At 46.8% G+C, this 17,796-nt stretch overlaps 2 protein-coding genes across 5 annotated transcripts in view; one reads left to right on the top strand and one right to left on the bottom strand.

Annotated features, from left to right (window-relative positions):
* LOC142575555 (uncharacterized) overlaps positions 1-17,796 on the top strand; it is a 426,302-nt gene that overhangs the window by 274,869 nt on the left and 133,637 nt on the right. The gene's annotated exons all lie outside the window — the stretch shown is intronic.
* LOC142575562 (uncharacterized) overlaps positions 1-17,796 on the bottom strand; it is a 50,591-nt gene that overhangs the window by 27,745 nt on the left and 5,050 nt on the right. Inside the window, exons 2-3 of the mRNA XM_075685013.1 lie at positions 12,824-15,094; positions 9,917-10,021 (exon numbers count right to left, since the gene is read on the bottom strand). Coding sequence (XP_075541128.1) covers positions 9,917-9,939 — 23 coding nt within the window. The 5' untranslated portion in view covers positions 9,940-10,021; positions 12,824-15,094. The remainder of the gene's footprint in view (positions 1-9,916; positions 10,022-12,823; positions 15,095-17,796) is intronic.

Genomic DNA, 17,796 nt, shown 5'->3' with positions numbered 1-17,796 from the left:
GATGACTGCCGCCGATCACTCGGGCACTGGCTACATGTACCTGCCGTAGAGGATTGTATATTTGCGTCCAATAAAACTTTTTCCGTGGCCGTGTTACGTTTTCTAGCACTTCCGGCGCGTTTACGGCCAAGCTCAGCCAACTTTTCGTTGCTGAGGAACCTTTTTAGCGGAATTCTTAACCATCCGTTACATGCAGCCGCCGTTTTAGACCAGCCACCGCAAGATGAGTAAGGGAAAACGGACCACTCGCAGACACCTGAACCATCTCTTCATATGGTAATCGATTTTCAGCGCGCTAGTTCGGACCCATTCAATAACTCTCCACTTGAGTGTGCTCCTCGCCTCCTATCAGCCAACTAGATGAGACAAGCCGCTCAGTGTAGGCAATGTTATTCGTTTTTAAAGCAAACAAAAGTGACCTATAAATGAGGAGAGCATTTGATTGGTCTGTTTAGATCACCTTGCGGGTCACCGCCCGACGCTTGCGTCGGCGGTTATGCAAGTTTGACGTAAGGAGATTGGAATAAAAACATATTGGAATAGTTTGACGTTATAGGGCCGCAAGTTCACGGGAGCTCTTTCACTTGGTAGTGCACTCACGCATTTCTCGTTCGTGAACTCTGATCGAGGTGTTTTGTGGAAGCCTAAAGGGTCCTTGCTGTCGATTACCTTATTTTGGTCGGTCTAAAGCATCCCAGGCAAACCTTGGGCATACATACGCGGCATACATATAATTAAATATATGGTGTCTGTGCAAGGTGTGAATTCGCAGTGGAAATGAACTGTCCTCAACGCACAAGGACTACTTCGTGCCACCCCCCCCTCCCCCCCCGCCTGTGTGTAGGGCAAGAGGCGAGCACCCCAGCTCGGTGGAATAGTTTTCAATGAATCGCTGTGGGAATTGAACCATAAATGTCTGGTGCTTCTAATACACTTTTCCTATCGTCGCACGTATGCGCAAACTTGTGACTAAGCTTTTAGCCACACACATTATCTGAAGAGGCAGAGGCAACTCAAAAGAAATGCCAAATATGGGTAACTGGCAATTTATTTACATTTATTTACATGTTTTTTACAAATGATGAATGATCATGTGTGTTAGTTTGCGCACGAATTCGATGCCGAGGCCGAGCAAAAGGACAGTGACTACTGTCCCCTGTTTACCGGCAGGACCTTGGGTGCCGGATGTATTCATGGCCTTGTAGGTGAGCTTTATGGACATGCGGCACGTTTTCAGGGCTGGAAAGACAAGATTTTATTTTTATCCGAGTGTTTATTTTAGAGTTGTCGCTTGGGGTAGTTGGTAATCCACGATAAGAAACGACGTACAGCCGGAAAGACAAGGACTGCAAGAGATGACATACACAGCGCAGTGTATGTAGTCTCGCAGTCCTTGTCCTTCACGCTGTACGTAGTTTTTTATCATGTTTTTGTCATTAGGGTTGCCAACAACTTATCCCAGAAGGAAATGGATCAACAGTCAGGACACTCCTTTTCGGTCTAAGGAGACAAAGGGTCCACGAACCACCTCTTGGGCTTGCTGAGAAAACACAGACCCAATAGCTGACATTAATCATGAAGGGTGTTTTGCACATCTTCCTACTGTTACTGTGTGAAGTAAGTGAAAATCTGCTTGCAAATTTATAATACTTAAGTACAATAATAATTATAGCCCACGCTCGGCCACAAGGGTGAATGAGCAAGCAGCATGGCCTTAAAGAATGGTAAAATGCCCCTTTGTACAAGGTTAAAAAATTAGTTAGTTACAGCGTGCAATTACGACTAAGAATAAAAAAAAAGAGCAAGTCTTCGAAAGTGTCACACGGCCGTCATCACCTTAGTTCCTAATGTCGCTAGCGAGTTCTATGGCAATGAAAATGCAATGTATATTAAGTGCAAGCCGTGGTACAGTTAACATTTATGGTGTAATTAGGAGCGTTTAAGAAGTTTTGTAGAATGTTTCCCCTCTATCTTCGGTGGACTCAACATGAAGCCTTGCTTACAGTTTATTAAAATTAGGGGCAGGTTATGGACCAGGTGCAGACGAAGTTTCAAGCATGTGAAATTATTAGAGCCTCAGCAGTAGTAAATTACGTATGTAAGGGCTCTGGAGCATTCATCATCTAGAGTACCACTGCAGTGCGATGCACCCAAGACCATGCAGGCACTGGATGACCCACATTATGAGCTACGCTCACTTCTATGTTAGAGCAGTTGGTCATCAGTATCTCTTGGTGCAGAATATCAAACTCTTCTATGGAATCATAGATATTGAGGTACGGGGAATCGCTTACTTGTTTGGACACTTCTTTATGAGTGGCCTATCGCGGTGTATGATTTGCAAAGTTGCTCTGCCCTTGCTTCGTCTTCAACTTTAACGAGCAACTGCTCATCACTTGTCCGCTCAATGTAGACCTGCAGAAGCAATATTCCTCTCAGTCTTTCTGCTGTCTTGAGTAAATGCACATCTTATCAATATATACCGTACGTGAGCATATTAAAGAATATAATGAAATAAAAATTATGGCTATTTCATTTCTGAACTAAATTTCGCCGTCGCGAAACCTGACGCTTCCAAAGCATTGCACGACCAATGAAAAGAACCATGAAGAGGTGCAGAGTAGCGTGCGTCTGTCGCTACTCCCAGGGCACCTACAATCCGGTGCCATTACAATTGTTAGTAGGTACAGCGGACTGGCGCGTTTCTTGTGGCGCATGACATTTCTGTGCAGCCACGAGCAAGAACAGGTGCCAGAGAGAAATTATATCTGGGGGCTTTTGCTCCTCGATAATGTGACTTTGCCTAGGCACTAAGGAGGAGGTTTTTTGGCCGTTTGGTGATCACCGTGTCTGAACGGGCAATGTTCTGACTGATGTTGTATAAGTCACGAGTAGCTTTTTTTTGTCGCAACGATAGATTACATTTTTTACAAGTACTGCTCCAGGAGGGCACATGTAACCAGCTAGTGGAGGCCTCAGGAGAGCACCTCAGATTATAATAAAGCAGGTGGCTCAGGATCTACAGGGCACCCAAGGGGTAGTGGGGGGAACCAAAGCTGGAAAGAAGCAGGGCGGCCCATGTGTTGGGGCCGCGCAGGCCTCTGCGAACCCCAACCCAAGGACCAGTCCGGTTTCTAGCTTCGGCGTCCCCGTTGCCGCTTTGGTGTCCTGGAGGAACTGTCAATAATGTGAAATAATGACACATTACCATTATTAAAAACAAAGCTGAACAAATATAATTACGTCCAGCCACCAACTTGCGACGCTAACTTCAGCAGTACCACACTCCGCGACTTCTGCCGGCACGCCAAGGGGCAAACTAATGCACACGTGCTGAGAAACTCCTTTGTAGTGCCTAGGCCACTTAGGCAGACTCATATTCAAGGAGCAATAGTCCCCACGTTTCCTTTCTCGCACCCGCTCTTACTCGCGTAAGCGCGCTAATGTTCCCCGTCTCCGCAAGTGCCACGCCTCGCTTTACCTACTAGCAATTGTAGATACGCAGACCATCCCGAGGCTATGCCGAAAAGATGCGTTGGTGCTGCCATCGGGAGTCACTCACGCGGTAGGCACTCCGCTGAGCCAGTGTGCTTACATCGATTACCGCTGGGTTTTCGCAGGTGTGTGTGTGACCCACAGGTTTACAACGAAGGAAGTGGAGTACGCTGACAGGCTGCATTGTGGTGGTTTCCGGGGAACATCACAAGGGGCTGAAGCTTTCGTAGCTGGTTCCTACGTTCACATCCCTTATTTGCAACTCCAGAAGCCGTTAGTAATGCTGGCAACACTGCCTAAATAAACAAAGATGGCTACGTTATCCAAGGGCGCTATAATGTAAAGCTATTCCAAGCTTTTCTATTCCAATTCTGAATCGGCCCTCCGCGATTGGTCAACAACTTTTTGGGTGACCCCCACTTTGCCTGTCAGTCACATGATGTCATATAAACCGCGATAGCTCCCCATCTGATATGGCGTGTACACTTTGATTATGCATGATTAGACCGAGCAAAAGAAAAATAGTTATTTCTTGTTTGACACCTTTTCTTCATTAGCCCTTGGCTATTGCTCAAAAGTTTTCCCGCTGCACCTACTTCACCTGGCTGTCACGTGGCGTCCCAACACCGGGAAAACTCACCGCGTCAAAGTGACGTGTCCGCGTTAAAGGTGCATTAATATGCCGAAACAAACTGGATTTTTCTCTGAATAGCCCCAGGCTGCCCCGTGCGGAAAGGAATAAAAGTTGTCTGCCGGCTATCACTCCGGCACTGGCGACACGCACCTGCCGTAGAGTATGGTTTATTTGCGTACAATAAAACTTTTTGCGTGGCCGTGTAACATTTTCGAGCACTTCCGGCACGTTTACGGCCTCGCTCAGCCGACTTATCGTTGCTGAGGGTCTTATTTAGCGGAATTCTTAACCTTCTGTTGCATGCAGCCGCCATTATCGACCAGCCACCGGAAGCTAAGTAAGGAAAAACGGACCAATCGCAGACACTTGAACCATCCTCTTCATATAGTTATCGACTTTCAGTGCACTGGCTCGGCCCCATTCAATCCCTCTCCACTTGAGTGTGCTCCTCGCCTCCTATAAGCCAATTAGATGAGACATGCCGCTCAGTGTAGGCAATGGTATTCGTTCTTAAAGCAAACAAAAGTGACCTATAAATGAGGAGAGCGTTTGATCGGTCTGTTTAGACCAAATTGCGGGTCACCGCCCAACGCTTGCATCGGCGGTTGTGCAAGTTTGACGTAAGGAGATTGGAATAGTTTGACGTTATAGTGCCGCAGGTTCACGGGGGCTCTTTCACTCGGTGGTGCGCTCACGCGTTTCTCGTTCGTGGCGTCGAATCGAGGTGTTTCGGCGAAGCCTAAAGGGTCCTTGCTGTCGATTACCTTATTTTGGTCGGTCTAAAGCATCCCAGGCAAACCTTGGGCATACATACGCGGCTTTCGGTATGACCGTGAATTATAGGTTACCGTAGGGCAGACTCTCCACGCCGAAGAAATCACGACTGTGAGTGCCGCAAGGAGCCGTCCACCATTACTGCTCATCCACCACTACTGCTCAGCTTGGTGATGGCACCAATCTGCTATCGCCTGGCTGAGATGCCTGGATTTCACTTCAGTGTGTATATGGACAACGTCACAATATGTACCAACGGGGTCTCCGACGGCGATCAGTCCGATGTCATTTGAGCCGCACTTAATAGCATTGCAACATTTATAAAGCAGGTCGGACTTGTACCTTCTGTTGACAAAACTAACTTGTACTGGGCACAAACCCAGCCCCTTCAGCCTTGCGATTTTCATTCAACTTTGATGGCGAACAAATATCTCAGCAAGACAGTGTTCGAGTTTTAGGCATCCACACCGACGGAGCCAGTCTTGCAGCAACATGGCATCGCAACATCACTCGAACCTCGCATCAGACACTCCGCCTAATCCACTGCATCGCGTACAAAAACTGGGGAAGTGAGGAGCCTCGTGGCTGCTCTACTAATTTCACGTGCTGTATACGGCCTATAACATCTACAGTCTGACCCAAAATCATTGACAAAAAATCCTATCGCTCAACCACGAAGTCATGGGGGTTGTCACCAAACTACCGCGTTTCATGCGCTTACACCGCCTTGCTCAAATGGCCCACATAAATCCGAACCAGGCAATAGCCGAGACTGCCAAGGATTCACATCAATTCCAACTAAGATCCACGATATCCGATTGGAGCATCATCACACTTCTTCATTTTCCAGTCCCCTCAACGCCTCTACCCTCTGCCCGTGCTCTGTGACATTGTCCCATGACCTGCACCGATTCCCCAAAACGTGAATGCCGATCTCGCAGAGAGGCAGTTGTCTTACACAAGGAGGCATCAAGCAGACATTCGCACTTCTCCTCCCTTTCACCACGCTGTCTACACCGACGGCACCCTCAGTGATGAAGCTTCAGTCTTTGTGCACTACTGCCCACGTACTGCCGTGGCCTACTCCTCCTGCCGCCCTGCCTACAACGACCCATTAACGTTGGAAGTAGCTGCGATACCCGCTGCATGCAATGCCATTCTCAAGCCTCCTTTTGCAGCCTTCACTCCCTCTGTTTAAGCAGACTTGCAGGCCTCCATAAAGGCATGCGCCCGGCTCGACTAGCACAATGGTGCTGTTAACTCGATACACCGGGCGATGCGAATCGCCAACGAGGCTGGCCACACTGTCTGCCTCACATGGATACCAGGCCACACTGGTGTCGCTCGCAACCGAATGGCCGACCCTATTGCAAGGGAGCTTCTTTCCTGCCCTTCAGAGAGGGGGCCACAAGTGCCTGACGCCCCACACCCCACCCACCCGGACACAATCCTGGCGAAGGCAGCTTGAAGAGCTGCGCTCCGGAAGCATCCTCTCAGAAAATTCTGCGCTTGTTCCAGGGAAGTTCACCCGTGCTGAAGCCTAACCTGCGACGCATCGTGAGGGAGACAGCAGTGACGCCAGCCCGCCGCACCAGGATGAGTCTCCAGCCACTTACCTATCCTGTCCAAGGAACCAGCTGCTGGATCGGCAACATATACTCCAGCACTGCAGGAGAGCGATAGCCACTCTCTCCGCTACTGTGAGGCCTCAGTATTTGGACGCCTGACACTAGCCAGCGCCTCATATTCCAGCGGTTACTTCGATTTCTTCAAGACTAAAAAATAGTCAATAATACTTGAACTGATCTCCTGTTCTGTCCCTCCCTCCGCCCCGATGGATCCACTTCCTGGGGGCGGAAACCTTTTATGGTTAGCTTAATAAACTTTAAGAAGAAAAACATAGCAACGCAACAACAACAATTAGCGATGAAAAGGCAGAAACCGTAGAACTCTGCATGCCAACGCCAGGCTGGTAAATTCCTAATTCCTCTTTAGAAAACACGGTGAAGGTGGCAGATGGAAATTCAAGACAATGCGCAATACGAGGACAAGGTGAAAGCAGGAGCCAACGTTTCGACAAGTGTACTTGTCTTCAAGGCGGCATATGGCTTCCTCACCACAGTATATATAGGTGGGGTTCTTCTAAAGGAGAGAGGGTTGCCGCACCCACCCACCTTACACCCCCTCTCCGTCGAAGCTTGTCTCCTGCTTTCACGTTCTCGTTTTGCTTATCGTCTTAAATTCCTCTTTGGCGTTCCATAATGCTTCTCGAAGGGGCGTGGTATCCGTGCATCACGAGTTGGCACGTGGGCGCGATTCTTTTTTTATATATAGTTTTTATTTACCGGTTGCAACAACGGGCCTTTATTTAGTATTATTGGCGGCACTTCCAGGACACTAAAGCGGCAACGGGAATACCAAAGCTAGAATCCGGACTGGTCCTTAGGTTGGGCCTCACCGAGGCCTATGCGTGCCAGGGAAGTATAAGATCCGCTGTCCGCGATAGTGTGCATTCAGGAAGAGTATTCACAAATCCCGCACCGGCTACATTATTATAATGTCGGGTGCTCTCCAGAGGCCTCATTTTGCCGGTTACATGTGTCCTACAGGAGCAGTACTTGCTCCAGTACGAGAAAAGCAAACTGCAACAATAACAGCGCCCCATGACTTCTGCAACATACCACGCCCGTGCGAGGAGAATCACGGAACGCCACCGAGGAGCCCGTCCGTCCGGCCTGTCGAGCGAGCCGCACCAGATTTGTTTAAAAGCACATTCTTTCACGCGAGCCGAAGGTTAAAAAATTCATCTGCGGTTACGTGTTTCAATTTAACGAGATATTAGCTGTCGCGGACAATCTGTCTCGTGCGGCACTTTGCAAACGGAGCGAAGCGTGGCACGACGGCCTCGCTAATCGTGATGCGTGGGCGAATTCACAGCAGCCGCCGCAGACCGACGTCCGTTCATGCAGCACTCCCTCCATACAGACGACGCGCTCTACTCTGGCGCCACCTCGCAGCCATCGTCGCCACAAAGCACGCGTCATGCAGGGCACTAGGCTTTTCTTCTCATGCTTTCGCCATACCCTCCCCTCCCCCGCTTTCGTCTCGCGATCTCTTTGCTATCGCCACATTTCATTTTCCGCTGCACTCCGTGTCGCTCTTTGATCCTTCGCCGTTGTGCTCGTTCGCTCGGTTACGCCGACACTCGCGCTACGAGGCCATAAAGAATCAGGTCTGTAGATACCGGGCTGATTGTGGGAGCAGCATTCATTGACCGAACTACAGCATTTGGTACTATGAACCATTCTATTCTTTTGTGTAAACTACACTCACCTAGGGCATTACTGGTCCTTCATGGCTAGCTAACTAATCGGTCTCAAGTTGTACATGGCAACGGTCAGCTTTCATCAGCCAAATTTGGTGTTCCTCAAGGTTGTATTATGAGGTCCCTTACACTTGCTGTTGTTCATAAACAATCTACCCGATGTGCTTACCAGTTACAAGTTCCTCTTGTATGCCGATGACACTACCATTTATTCATCTCACTAGTGATTGAAATATCAGCTGAACGCTGAACTTGGCAATATCGACAGGTGGTGCTCACTAAAGCACCAAATTATCTTCGAATCAGTCCATCAAAAACACGTTTTATTTCATAACCTTCAAACAACAATTCCACCCACTACTGGTGCAATATTAAGTAATCATATCCTACCAATACTGGAAAGCGTTACAATTTTGGGTGTCATTTTAGACAAGCTATTAAATGCGCATGGTTTACTCGCTTCTAAAATAAATTTCATTTTGTATTCAGTTTATCATCAAAACACGCGGGTATTTTCAGCCTCGTATTCTTCGCTCATTATTTTACATACATTGCCATTTATCATACTGTAAGCACTCGGCGTTCCTATCAACTATGAATTTGTGCAGCTTCCACAGTGTTGCAACAAGCCAGCTGTTTTACTCCTGAGCGCCAGCGTTACATCCATTGTTTAGCCATTGTTTATTTATTTATTTACACAAAAACTGCAGGCAGCAATTCTGCCCAAGCAGGAGACGGATTACAAAAGATGCTTTTTCAAGATATTTTCATATGAAACGTGACATATGCATTCAACAATACATTCTGATAAATGATTCCATTCTTCGCTCGTAAATGGAAAAATTGATTTCTGAAAGATTTTAGTGCTTGCAAAGTATGACTGGACTACTTTAGAATGAAAAATACGCGACGACCTTTGTAGAGCATGGGTAATATATGTGACATCCGTTACAGGAAGTACCCCGGCGTAAAACACTTTCGTGTTACAATGCACTTGTATGTGGCTACTATTCGCCAGTCACGCAGGCGGAGGACAAAGCCGGTCCGCACCACGCAGCATGGTCAGACTGGATCGTATGAGCGCGAGGACGCACACGGCCCTGTCGGGCACAAAGCAAACGCTGCGCAATATGCATTACATCTGCGTGTGGCTGCGGTCTGCTACGTAGCGCAGATACGGCGGGGTACCCCGACGAGTCCACTGGCTCAGCGCTGTGCTGCTCGCTCATGACAACCGCGTTTGGCTTACGTTTGGCGCGTCGGAGCTGCCAAAATCGGGGGCAGTGGCGTCTACAATAACATCCAAAATCGCATGTGAACTGCGCGCCACGGTGACATACAGAAGGCGGTGCCTTGTGAGCACGCCCCGCTCTGTCGTAACCTTGGCAGTGAAAGGCATTGAAGGAGGAGCGGAAGCACCGCGAACGCCTCGTTTGATTGCCAATAAATCCACTTCTGGTGAAACGCATCGAAGTACTTTTCGTGACAAAGTGTTTATTAAATAGCGTATTTTAACTTCGAATGCTTTTTTCCACTTCGATAAACATGCAAGTGGAACAGGGCCCGCTTAATTAGGTGCCTCCGAATTCGTAAACGTAACATAAAATTGGTAGAGTTGACATATACACTAACAGCTTTTGACAAAAACCAAGGAAGTGTATTTGAATTAACAGAAAGCAATCACTTACTCCTTTGTTTTCAAATCTGGCATTCGCCTCGTTCACCTTCGTATCCGGTGTGACCAGGTGGCCACTCACCCCGGCTTGGAAGGTATAGCAGAGCGTCATATTTCGCTGAAAAACATGGTGAGACATATTCAAGCCGGGACATACCTAAATAGCAATGAAGTATGCCTGGTCTTAATGAAATGGGCAAGGCGAGACGCTGTATAAGTTATATTCACAATCTGGGCATAAACGCAATGCAGTTGAAATCAACAGTGGCATACGAACAACACTTATGGGATGAAAGTCGTCCCAGTGAGTAGGGATTACTGCTCTCAATATAATGGTAGAACAAAATGCTTGCTTACGGAACACGTAAGGCACGGAGTAAGTGCACGCAGAAAAAGGAACATGCGCAGTGAGCAGCATGTGCGGGAACCACCACGATAACCACCCAGACGAAAACGGGAGGTCTTTGTGCGTTTTCCCTACGTGTTTTGTTTATTGACTATCGCAAATTACTCGAGACAGGTGAAAAGCTTTGAAGACCTTACAGGTATTTCACCTGGCGGGAAAACGTTGGCTGGCAGAGAATTAGAAAATGAACGGCGGAATACGCCTTTCTGAGTTTCAAGCCTGAACCGCAGCGCAGGTACGTCTGTACGGCGTCACTGATTTCGAAGCATTTTCGCGCGTTTAACATTTCCTGCAGAGAAAGCGCTGAAAACCCTCAATTTTCAGCCACGTGGTGCTTTAAAAGTGGAAGCTTTATCAATCGGTAAATTAATAAGCGGTTCCTAACTGACGCTGTCGATACCTATGACGTCACTGACAGCGACGTCATATATATATATCTTGTGCCCGGTGTCGCATCGCATAGGTGTCGTGGGCCCACGTGCGTAATCGAACCAACAACCAGCTCCGTGGCTAAGCAGCAGAATGCCACGGTGACTGAGCCCCCAGAGGCGGCCGGGTGAAAGCGGAATAAACAAGGCCGCGCGTAGACGCCGACAGCGGTTGCGTAACGCGACGTGTGGCCGGTGTACGTGGTACACTTTTGCCGCCGAGGTTCTGTGTCGCCGGAGGGCAACTCGAGCTGCCGGACGACTGGAAAACGACAGGCCGCGCCCGCCCCTCCAGCCGCCACGCTACTCCCGTTACATGCAGCGGGTATCCTGTGTCGGAGCGCCTCCCGCGTGCAGGCGTCCCCCGCACGCAGTGTTAAGACGCAACTGAGGGCTGAAAAAAAAAAAAAACGGTTTGGGACAGGAAAGACGCTGGTCACGCTGTTGTTACACGGTTCCTTCAGTTACACCGCATCACAAAGTCGCAATTGGCTGCGTAGCATTTCGTTACCGATGCGCAGCTCGTCTCTTCTCTGACCGATGAGCAAAGCGTGAGCTCGACGAGCATTTCTCTCTCTCTCTCTTTTCAAAATGAATGTGCATCTTAACTTTGTCATCACAAATTCAATAAGGCGGAAACTTTCTTTCGTTATTTATTTGTGTGAAATGAGAAAACGTTGGCATCTATTTCGCTTCCGGTCTCGACCACCAACGATCGAAGTATTATAATTCGTGAATCAAGCATCTGTTTTCATCTAAAGAGCGACACCGTATCATATGCTAGCTTGTAGTGCTAAACAGTCTCATTGTGTGCTGCCCATAAATATTTGTTTATTATTATTTATAATGCTCACTACCTGTCATTCCCCTTCTGCTATTTTTTTTCTTTAGCAAACAGAAGTCTGCGGATTTTATCAGTCTGAACTATCCATGGTCGAGCGTCGCATCTGAATTGCGATGGCTAACGTTCCAAGATTGCGCGGCGTATTATGCGGGAAGCCGTAGCGGGCAATTTTGATCACCAATTGCTAGAATTCACCTCAATCTAAGTACGCGAGCATTTTTTTTATATCGCTTGATTTAAATGCTGCCCAAGATCCCCGGCCGATGAGCCACTGCGTTTAAGCGCTAATTCACACCGGCGAATGACAGTGGTCGCGCGACCAAGTTGGTCGCAAAGCGACCAGTCGCAAATGGTCGCTAACGGTCGCTTTTATCAAAAAGCGACCATTTTTGGCCAGTCGCTTTCTGCGAGGTTTTTAAGTCGCGCGACTGTGGTCGCAAAACTAATCAGCGGTGCACCGGAAGTGATCTTTCATGTGTCTACATCCGGCCTCCTCCCGCGTCGCGGCAAATTCCGCGTAGATTCCGAGAGTTCTCGCTGAGAACGATAATCTCCGGGATTGCGACTTGCGGGTCGCGCTCAGCCGGTCTTGCCGGTGTGAACGTCAGTCGCCTTCGGTCGCTTTTCGATCGCGAGTCGCAAATGGTCGCGCGACCTCCTCAAGTCGCCAGTGTGAACGAGCCCTAAAAAGCCCCTTGTGGTCCAAATGTCCGGAGGCCCCCACTAAGGCATGCCTCATCATGAGAAAGTGATTTTGGCATGTAAAACCCCATAATTTAATAATCATTGATTAATGAAACCTATGCCGTAGTGTAATGATATTTTTACTCATTTATTCTTTTTCTCAACAGTAGTCGGAACATCGCTATGCCTACATTATCAGCGTAATCAGCCGGTAGTTATAGGAGTGGATGAAAAGAAATCAACAGGAGCGAGCAAAAGGAATCCTTACATTAATCATACCTGCCATAAATGGTCAACGCACATTGTCTAAGTCAATTTCCTCCCTTTCAGACTTTTTAATCAAGTACAAACTTAGCAAAAGTGCATGGATCGGAATCTATATAATGAAACCGCTGTAATTCAAGAGATGCCAAATTTTGTTACTTGCCCGTTCTCAAACGAACTAATTTGACGTGAAGGTGAAGGGCTAGCGAAGCACTTGATTACTGTACTTCTCTATCGCGTAACATTATCAAAGGTTTGCTTCATTTAGTAAATGGTTCTCGTGGAAGAACTTACTTTCAAGAACGGCATTAGCCGCATCAATCAGTTTTTCTGGCAGCTTGACTTGCTTCCGTTTTCTCGCTCCAGGATGATTCCTGTTTCACCTCGGACGTATCGAGGGCCTCGCTGAGATCACTCGGTAATGACACGGCACTGCTCGCTTTAGTGATTGGCTGCACAGGAAAATCACGATATGAGTGAGGACACTTTACATTAAACGAACAATACTGCTTATGTGCGTAACGCCACTACAGACGTTATTTAGCGGAAACTACGTTGTCGATTAGCTAAAGGACCAGTGTCACCGCCTAAGCGATCTCGACAGGCAACTATTGACGACGCCTTAATGAGTTAATTAAAAACAGCGACACCGTTTTAAAGGTAACAAATATGCGGCATTGAACCAGCGTTAAATCAACAAAGCATACGATGAACTTCGACAGACGCTGTTTCGCTTCGCAACATTTACTAGCGCCGAGCTACCAGACCAGACCCGATGCAGGCTGTCGCTTGGCGTAGTTAACTCAGCCTAACACTGCAGATACAGGGTGGACAACTCAGGAACCTCAGTAGCTTCTGGAAATTGCTCATCCTTGGGAGTATCGTTAATGAAAAGCGACGACGATATTCGTGCACATGCCCACCGAATTAAACAATATCACGCCTGTCGGATTCGTTGTGGATGGCTCCGGCTCAATTCTTATGTTGCGGCTGTAGCAGGTTTCGGTTTCGCAGTGAAACGCATAACAGTGCCGTTTTAGGAGCAGGATAGTACAGAAAAATACGAACGCCCCAAGGCGATACTTTTGCGGAAACCGATATAGTGTTCTACGAGAACGATACAAGCGCATGTTTTCTTTTTAAAGCGAATATCTTTCTTTGGCTATGGCGGCTGTTCTCGCATTTTTTTTTCTTCAGTTATCGCAGACTGGATGATAAATCCTGCGCTTCACAAAAGTCAGCGGACCGCCTCATTCGCTCTGAATTTAACATTTAACTACAAGTAAGACAGAGAGGGCGAGCAACTAAACGTATTTATTTCTTTCCATCATCTTTTTAAATGCAGTAGCTTGAACTTAAGCATGCCAAAACATTTAATGACGAGTCGACATCACTCCTCTAACATCATTGCCAACATGGTCGCTAAAACACGATTGTGTTGGCTCATATTTGCTACATATTTGCCGTAATAAAGCAACAGATTGTTTTCTTATTCACAGTTTTCGCCCATTTCTAAATCTTAGTGTACGTAACTGCACTCTGTACTCACCGGCGTAACTTTCCGATGCCGCGTGACGACGCTATAGATGCAGGCCGTCGGTGTACGGCGACATACGTTTAAATGCGCTCTATTGGGGCTCGCGTTTTTTATTGCCTAGGCTAATAATTTCTAATAAAGTACTCAAGTAAAAACTTGAGGAGCTGATTATCTTGTCTAGATGTTCCACCATCGACTCAGGAAATTTTGCGCCCGTGCAAGTTCTGCTTACCGCTAGGACGCTTTCCTATGAAGGGGAAGCACGTGCAAGCACAGAGACGTGTATAACGCAAATTCAAAATTTTTTTTCTTGATTAAAACAAAAAAAGTAATTTGATAAAAGTTTCTCAGTTTGTAGACAATGGATGTTTTTAATGAATACACTATTTAGCGTATTTTTGCCCCCGCCACCCCAACGGTAATTGTACGACTAAACATAGGCTTAAACTTACTTTTTTGCTACTTTGTCGCCAGCTGACAGGCCATTTCACGCTATATTCGTCCCAAATTATTTTTCCCTTACAGTACAACTTGCTGGCCATTATAGTTACTATGGAATATAAGCTTTCGGAAAAAGTTATCTTTCTTCAAAAACATTCCAAACATGCACCAAATTTTGCATATTTAGTGCCGTATAAAAAACTCACGGAAACGTAAGCATCAATAATACCTTTTTAAGAGAAAAGCTTATCTTCACTCAAGGAAAAATCGTGTGATCGCCCAATTTAAGAAAAGAAAATTTTTTGACAACGCGTTTTACGACTCATGCTTTCGAGCTTTCTAAATATTTCACGTGTTCCTAGTGCTGCTGAAATTTTTTTTCGCAAAAATGCTTTACAGAAAGACTTATTGCCTTCAATAGATAGTCCCATTTTTTTTTCACAGAAATCGCTGATGGTCAAGCGCCAAGGTTGGGACGGTTGGCGTGGAGTGACCCATATAGCGTCCACTTACCATAGCAAGGCTTCAACATGGCTGCATGACGACGACTGTGTGACGTCGATAGAATGACGAAGGTGGTAGGACGACTGCGGGAAGATTACAATCATATGACCATTCTTAAATGACGACGTTGGCATAACGACGACAGTGCAACAACTCCAACATGAGGACAATTAATTCGATGACGAGTGTATGACGACGATGACAAGACGACAACCGGATAGCGACGATGGCATGACAAGGACGGCACGATAGCGACTGTCTGAACAAGACGCCGCGACAACGATGCAGCGCCAGTCCAGGCATTTGTTTGTTTGTTTATTTATTTATTTCAAGGTACTTTACAGGCCCCATGAGGAGCATTGAGTAAGGGGGGCATCACAGTAAGAAAACTGCACACGAGAACACCGCAAGGACGAGTAGCAGTAAATAATCACTGCAAAATAGGGTTACAAATGCAGAGCTGCGGTAGTAAATAAACATCGGAAAAATGTTATCACACAAATAATAAAACGTCGCATAAAGGATCATCATCATCATCATCATCAGCCTGGTTACGCCCACTGCAGGGCAAAGGCCTCTCCCATACTTCTCCAACTACCCCGGTCATATACCAATTGTGGCCATGTTGTCCCTGCAAACTTCTTAATATCATCGGTCCACCTAACTTTCTGCCGTCCCCTGCTACGCTTCCCTTCCCTTGGAATCCAGCCCGTAACCCTTAATGACTATCAGTTATCGTCCCTCCTCATTAAATGTCCTGCCCATGCTCCCCCCCCCCATTTCTTTTTCTTTATTTCAACTAAGATATCACCTAACTCGCGTTTGTTCACTCACCAAATCTGCTCTTTTCTTATCCCTTAACGTTGCACCCATCATTCTTTCCATAGCTCGTTGCGTCATCCTCAATTTAAGCAGAACCCTTTTCGCAAGCCCTCAGGTTTCTGCTCCATACGTGAGTACTGGTAAGACACAGGTGTTATACACTTCTCTTTTGAGCGATAGTGGCAACCTGCTGTTCATGATTTGAGATTGTCTGCCAAACGCACCTCAGCCCATCCTTATTCTTCTAGTTATTCCAGTCTCATGATCCGGATCCGTTGTCACTACCTGCCTTAAGGTAGATTCCCTTACTGCTTCCAGTGCCTCGCCGCCTCGCTACCTATATCGTAAACTGCCGTTCTCTACCGAGACTGCATCCTAAACATTAGTTTTCCGCTGATTAATTTTCAGACCCGCCCTTCTGCTTTGCCGCTCCAGGTCAGTGAGCATGCATTGCAATTGGTCTCCTGAGTTACTAAGCAAGGCAATATCATCAGCGAATCGCAAGTTGCTAAGGTCTTCTCCATAAACTTTTATCCCCAATTCTTCCCACTCCAGGTCTCTGAATACCTCCTGTAAACACGCTGTGAATATCATTGGAGAGATCGTATCTCCCTGTCTGACGCCTTTGTTCATTGCGATTTTGTTGCTTTCATTATGGAGGACTACGGTGGCTGTAGAGCCGCTATAGATATCTTTCAGTAGTTTTACATATGGCTCATCTACACCCTGGTTCCGTAATGCATCCATGACCGCTGAGGTTTCGACTGAATCAAACGCTTTTTCGTAATCAATGAAAGCTACATATAAGGGTTGGTTATATTCCGTACATTTCTCTATCACCTAGCTGATTGATAGTGTGAATATGCTCTATTGTTGAGTAGCCTTTACGGAATCCTGCCTGGTCCTTTGGTTGACAGAAGTCTAAGGTGTTCCTGATTCTATTTGCGATTACCTTAGTAAGTATACTTTGTAGGCAACGGACAATAAGCTGATCGGTCTATAAATTTTCAAGTCTTTGGCGTCCCCTTTCTTATGGATTAGGATTATGTTAGCGTTCTTCCAAGATTCCGGTACGCTCGAGGTCATGAGGCATTGTGTATATAGGGTGGCCAGTCTTTCTACGACAATGTTCCCACCATCCTTCAACAAATCTGCTGTTACCTGATCCTCCCGAGCTGCCTTCCCCCTTTGCATAGCTCCCAAGGCGTTCTTTACTTCTTCCGGCGTTACTTGTGGGATTTCAAATTATTCTAGAATATTCTCTCACGTTATCGTCGTGGGTGCTACTGGTACTGTATAAATCTCTACAGAACTCCTATGTCATCCATATTGGTAACGATATTGCCGGCATTCTCTCTTAACGCATACATCTGATTCTTGCCTATTCCTTCTTTCTTCACTGCTTTTAGGCTTCCTCCGTCCCTGAGAGCACGTTCAATTCTATCCATATTGTAGTTTCTTATGTCAGCTGTCTTACGCTTGTTCATTAATTTAGAATGTTCTGCCAGTTCTATTTTAGCTGTAGGTTTAGAGGCTTTCGTACATTGGCGTTTCTTGATCAGATCTTTCGTCCCCTGCGATAGCTTACTGGTATCCCGTCTTAATGATGCCTTAATGATGCCCATAAGATCGTCGTTCATTGCTTCAACACTAATCTCCTCAACCTGAGCTAAAGCCGAATACCTGTTCTGCAGCTTGATCCGGAATTCCTTTAGTTTCCCTCTTACCACTAACTCATTGATTCGCTTCTTATGTACCAGTTTCTTCCGTTCCCTCCTCAGGTCTAGGCTAATACGAGTTCTTACTATCCTGTGGTCACTGCAGCGCACCTTGCAGAGCACGTCCACATCTTGTATGATGCCAGGGTTAGCGCAGAGTATAAAGTCTTATTTCATTTCTAGTCTCGCCATTTGGGATCCTCCACGTCCACTTTCGGCTAACCCGCTTGCGGAAGAAAGTATTC

The sequence above is a fragment of the Dermacentor variabilis genome, chromosome 3, assembly GCF_050947875.1.
Source record: "Dermacentor variabilis isolate Ectoservices chromosome 3, ASM5094787v1, whole genome shotgun sequence".
Lineage (NCBI taxonomy): Eukaryota > Metazoa > Arthropoda > Arachnida > Ixodida > Ixodidae > Dermacentor > Dermacentor variabilis.
Note: the sequence above shows the minus strand (reverse complement) of the source record. Positions and strands in the feature narration are given on the sequence as shown.